Source organism: Neopelma chrysocephalum, unplaced genomic scaffold (assembly GCF_003984885.1).
Source record: "Neopelma chrysocephalum unplaced genomic scaffold, ASM398488v2 Primary Assembly neopelma1_97417, whole genome shotgun sequence".
Classification (NCBI taxonomy): domain Eukaryota; kingdom Metazoa; phylum Chordata; class Aves; order Passeriformes; family Pipridae; genus Neopelma; species Neopelma chrysocephalum.
In genome coordinates this window covers 21,276-27,077 of record NW_020926058.1, presented here as the reverse complement: position 1 = coordinate 27,077, position 5,802 = coordinate 21,276, and the positions used below count along the sequence as shown (strand labels likewise).

At 48.8% G+C, this 5,802-nt stretch overlaps 1 protein-coding gene across 1 annotated transcript in view; it reads right to left on the bottom strand.

Annotated features, from left to right (window-relative positions):
- Positions 1-368: 368 nt before the first annotated feature.
- LOC113961874 (zinc finger protein 239-like) overlaps positions 369-5,802 on the bottom strand; it is a 9,856-nt gene continuing 4,422 nt past the window's right edge. Inside the window, exons 2-4 of the mRNA XM_027672571.1 lie at positions 5,129-5,797; positions 3,053-3,140; positions 369-581 (exon numbers count right to left, since the gene is read on the bottom strand). Of these exons, the coding sequence (XP_027528372.1) occupies positions 369-581; positions 3,053-3,140; positions 5,129-5,797 (970 nt within the window). The remainder of the gene's footprint in view (positions 582-3,052; positions 3,141-5,128; positions 5,798-5,802) is intronic.

The following is a 5,802-nucleotide window of genomic DNA, read 5'->3' as shown; positions in this document are numbered from 1 at the left end:
CAAATTCCCCCCAAATTCGACCCAAAACCCCTTAAATTCGACCCAAAACCACCCAAATTCACCCCAGAAAAACCAAAATCACCCAAATTCCACCCAAATTCACCCCAAGGTCCCCTGGATTTGACCCCAGAAACCCTGTAAAACCCCCTGGATTTGACCCTGAAATCACCTCAAATTTGACCCAAAAACCCCTAAATTCGACCCAACCCCCCCCAAATCTGATCCCAAATCACCCAAATTCGACCCAAAAACCTCTAATTTGACCCCAAACTATGCAAATGCACCCAACCCCCCCACGAAAAAAAACAAATTCAGCCCCAAAACCACCTGAATTTGACCCAAAACCCGCCCCAAAAATTCCCAAAAAATCACCAAAAACTTCCCAAATCACCCGAAATGCCCCCAAACATTCGGAATTGTCTCCAAACTGACCTGTATCCCCTCCCTCGGGGCCGTTGGAAGCCGTTGTAAAATCGGGCGTGGGCAGAGCCGAACCCTCCCCTCCGGCCCTGGAAGCGGCCGTGCGGGAAATCCCGGTCGGTGCTGCTGATCTCGGGACGGTTCATGCGCTTCGGGATCACCTGGAATGGGGAAAATGGGAATTCTGAGGGATTTGGGAAAATTTGGGGGGATTTGGGTGAAATTTGGGCAAAAATTGGGAGAAAAACAGTGAAAATTTGGCGAAAATCGGATGAAAATCGGTGAAAATTCCTTAAAGAATGGGGGATTGAGAGGGGATTTGGGAAAAAATTGAGGAAGTCTGAGGGAATTTGAGAGGAAAACAGGGAATTTGGGGGGAAATGGTGGAATCTGGATGAAAATCGGGTGGAATTTGGGTGAAAATCAGTGAAATTTGGATGAAAACTGGGCGAAAATCCGTTAAAAAATGGAGGGATTTGGGGGGAAAACTGGGGGATTTCAGGGGTAATTGAGAGCAAATTTGGGGAATTTTGAGGGAATTTGGGTGGAAAATGCAGAAAGTTGGAGGAAATTGGGGAAATTTGGGTGAAATTTGGGCAAAAATCAGTGAAAATTGGGCAGAAATCGGTCAAACCGGAGGATTTGGAGGGGATTTGAGGGGAAATTGGGGGGATTTAGGGAGGAAATTGGGGAATTCTGAGGGGAAGTTGATGGAGTTTGGGGGAAAAATGGGAAGATTTGGGAAAATTTGGGGGAAATTGGGGAAATTTGGGCAAAAACCGGTGAAATTTGGGCGTGAATTGGGTGAAAAACAGTGAAAATTCAGTGAAAATTGGACAAAAATAAGGGAAAATTTGTTAAAAAATGGGGGATTTCGAGGGGATTTGGGAGGGAAATTGGGGAATTCTGAGAGAAAGCTGATGGAATTTGAGGGAAAAATGGGGGAATTTGAGTGAAATTTGGGGAGATTTGGATGAAAATCGGTGAAATTTGGGCAAAAATTGGGCAAAAATCGGGTGAGAAACAGTGAAAATTCGTTAGGAAAGGGGGGATGTCGAGGGAATTGGGGGGGAATTGGAGGGACTTCTGAAGGAAAATTAGGGAAATTTGGGTGGAAAATGGGGAAATTTGGGGGAAATCGGGTGGAAATTGGTTAGAAAATGGGGGATTTAGAGAGGATTTAGGAGGGATTTGGAGGGAATTTGAGGGAAATTGGAGAATTCTGAGGGAAAGTTGATGGAATTTGAAGGAAAAATGGGGGACTGTGGGTGAAAAAAGGGGATTTGGGGGAATTGGGGAAATTGGGCAAAAATTGGGAGAAAATTCGTTTAAAAAATGGCGGAATTAGATGGGATTTGGGGCAGAATTGGGAGACAAAATTTGGGAATTCTGAGAGAATATAGGTGGAAAAATGGGGAATTTGGGGGAAAACAGGAAATTTGGGTGAAAATTGGGGAAATTCAGGTGAAATTTGGGAGAAAAACTGAAATTCGGGAGAAAATTGGTTAAAAAAGGGGGAATTTAAAGGGAATTTGGGAAAACATTGAGGAATTCTGAAGACATTTGGGATGAAATTGAAGGTGAAATTTCAGGAAACTTGGGATGAAATTTGAGACGAAATTTCAGGAAATACAGGGTGAAATTTGGGGTGTAATGTGAGGAAATTTGATATTAAATTTGAGGGAATTTTGGGTGAAATTTGGGATGAAATGTGAAGAAATTTCAGGTAAAATTTGAGGAAATTTGAGAGAAAAATTTCAGCTAAATTTGGGTTGAAATTTGAGAAAATTTAAAGTGAAATTTGAGGAAACTTGGGGTGAAATTTGGAGTGAAATTTGAGGTTAAATCTGAGGAAATTTGGGGTGAAATTTGGGTGCAATTTGAGGTGAAGTTTGAGGAAATCTAGGATGAAATTTAAGATGAAATTTGAGAGGAAATTTGAGGTGAAATTTGAGGAAATTTCGGGTGAAATTTAAGGAAATTCATGGTGAAATTTGAGGTGAAATTTGGACAAAAAATAGGGGATTTAGAGAGAATTTGGGGAAAAATTGAAGAATTCTGAGGGAATTTGGGTGAAAAACGGGAAATTTTGGGGAAATTTGGGGGGAAATGGGAAAACTTCAGCTGAAAAATCGGGAATTTCAGGGAAAATGGGGGAAACTTAGGAAAATTTGAGGGAAAATTGGGGGGAAAGTATGAGAATTTGGAACTTTTGAGAGGAGTTTTGGAGAAATTTGGGGGAAAAATTGGAGAATTTGGGGAAAATTGAGAGATTCTGGGTGAAAAATGGGGGAATTTGAGGGAGTTTGGATATTTTTTGAAAAACGTTTTGCAGTAATTTGGGGGAAAACTGAGGTAAAATTTATCTAAAAACGGGGAATTTTGGGGAAAAAAACGAAAGGGGAAAAACTTGGGGAATTTTGAGTCTCGTTTTGGTAAATTTGAGGGAAAATTTGGGGTGAAAATCAGAAAAAATCAGGAAAAATAATTTAAAAAATCAGGAAAAATAATTAAAAATCAGGAAAAATTGGGAAAAAATCTGAAAAAAAACGGGAAAAATTCCAGGGAAAATTCTGGGGAAATTCTGAGGGATTTGGGGTCATTTTGGGGTCGTTTTGGGGGGGGGGTTTACCTTGATTTGCCTCCCCCTGGAGAGCGACTCATCGAGGGCCATCGACGTCCGCACTGACTCCTTGTCCGAGAACTCAATGTAGGTGAAGCTGGTTCGGGGCAAAAAAGGCCAAAATCAGGCAAAAAGGAGCAAAAGGGGAGTTTGAAACTAAAAAAAAATTGGATCAGGACATGAAAATACGGGATTTAAGGTGAAAAAATGGGGGTTTTAGGCCAAAAACCGGGGATTTGAGGCAAAAAAAGGGGGGGAAGGTGGAGAAAAGGGGCATGGTCACAGGGAAAGCGGGCGTGGTTTAGGGAAGGGGTGTGGTTTGGTTGAGGGGGTGTGGCTTTGTAAAAGGGGTGTGGCTTTGCAAAGGTGAGTGGGGCTTGGCTTCTACCTGTGCCAGAAGGTGAGGGGGGTCCCAGGGGGTTGTGTGTACCCCCCAGAGCGTCTGTGCCCCCCCGGGGACCCCCCACCCCGGTGTCACCCCCTTTTCTCTCCCCACAGAGCTCCTGAGCCGCTGGCGGCCGCAGCCCCTCCCTGGGGCCTCGGGCCCAGTCTGGACCCCCCCGTCCCTGCGAGGATTTTGGGGGGGTCGTGTGTCCCCCCTCCCCTGCTGTCACTCTGCCTCTGCCCGGCTGCTCCCGGTGATCCCAGTAAAGCTTCCCAGTTCTCCCCAGTCCTGGTTATTGGGGGGGCAGTTGGGGGAGGGCCTCGGGGGACCCACAGGGAAGAGCCGAGTTTGGGGGGAGCAGAACCGGCCCCGGAATGGATCGGGAATGGGGACCCCCCTGTGTCCCCCCTGTGTCAACCCGCTCTGGGGGGGCTTTGGGAGGGCACCTGCCCCTCAATAGGCACCCAGCTCACTCCAAAAGGTGCTGGGGCCCCACCAAAACCTTCCCACAGCCCCTCAAAGACCCCCAAACACACTCAAAGCCCACCCAGGACCCCACCCAACCCCTTTTCTGGGGGGACTTCTCTGGGCACTGGTGGTGCTGGGAGCCCCCCCGGCTGCGGGCGAGGAGCTCTTGGGTCAGCGAGGGGTGGGGGAGGGGGCAGTTGGTGGGAAAAGGGGGGTCAGAGGGGATAAAGGGGTGGTGGGACCCCAAATTGCGTGGGAGGGGAGTGGGACTCCCCAAAAGTGGAGGGGGGAGGAGCTCTGAGGTTTGGAGGATGATGGGAAATGGGTGGGATAGGTCAGAAGAGTGGGGAAAGGGGAGGGTGGGACCCCCAAACTGAGCATGAGGGGGCTGGGGAGTGGGAGGATGATGTGGAAGGGGTGAGAAAGGTGGTAAAAATGGGGGCTGGGACCCCCAGAGTGATCTGGGGGGGACTGGGGATTGAGGGGACTATGGAAAAGTGGGAGGAACATGAAGAAGGGTGGAAAAGGGCGGGTGGTCTGGTAGGTCCGACAGTCCTATGGGGGTCTTTGGGCACAGGGAGGTTGGGAAAGGGGGGTGGCTCCCTGAGCTCCCAACTTCCTGTGGGGTGCTGGGGGCTGCTGGATCCAATCTCAGCCTTGGATTATGCCAACACTTTCAGTTTAGAGGAATTACAGAGGTGTGACTGAACCACTTTTGTCCCCCAGGTTTTAATGATGGCAAATAAGATCTATTGATAGAAATTAATTATTTAGGGTTACAAATGGTCAGACAAAAGATCTTCATCAGAATTATTTACTGCACAATATACACACTAAAACTACCAGGAGTACAGGATAAGACAGGACAGTGCTCTACACTAAAGCAATTGTTGAAGCAATTCTACTAAAGCTGAAACAAAAGCAATAATTCTTAATTAGAGATGGATGGAACTCCCCCAGACCAACACTGGTGGGGAGATCTCTGCTCTCAACCTCCAGCAGTGACCTTGGGGGGTCCCCAGTCAAGGCAGGAATCTCCACACATACCCCAAGAAGAGTTCTCTGTTGGCAGAACCTGCCCCTGGGAAAGGGGACTGGCCCTTTCTGGTCAAAAGGGATGGACTGACAGTCACTGGACTCCAGGGGTTGCCTCAACATCAGGGGGTTCATTCAGAGTGGAAGCAGCAGCCAAAGCTCTTCCCACAGTTGGGGCACTGGTAGGGCTTCCTTACCGGTGGGTCCGCTGGTGTGAGGTCAAGCCAGAGCTCTGGGTGAAGGTCTTTCCACATTCCAAGCATTTGTAGGGCCTCTCCCCGGTGTGGATGCGCCGGTGGATGACGAGGTGGGAGTTCCGGCTGAAGCCCTTCCCGCAGTCGGTGCAGCGGAAGGGCCTCTCATCCGTGTGTGTCTGCTCGTGCCTGAGGAGATCTGAGCTGGTCTGAAACCTCTTCCCACATTCCAAGCACTTGTAGGGCCGTTCCCCAGTGTGGATGAGCTGGTGCTTGAGGAGGTTGGAGCTCTGCCTGAAGCTCATCCCACATTTCCCACACAGGTAGGGCCTCTCCCCAGTGTGGATGCGCTGGTGTTGGATCAGGTTGGAATTATTCCTGAAGCTCTTCCCACATTCTCTACATGTGTAGGGCCGTTCCCCACTGTGGATGCGCCAGTGGGTGAGGAGGGTGGAGCACTCCCTGAAGCTCATCCCACATTCCCCACACGTGTAGGGCTGTTCCCCAGTGTGGATGCGCTGGTGTCGGATCAGGTTGGAGTTCTGGCTGAAGCTCTTCCCACACTCCCCACACGTGTAGGGACGTTCCCCAGTGTGGACGTGCTGGTGGGTGAGGAGGTCGGAGCTCCGTCTGAAGCTCTTCCCACATTCCAAGCACTTGAAGGGTTTGTCCCTGCT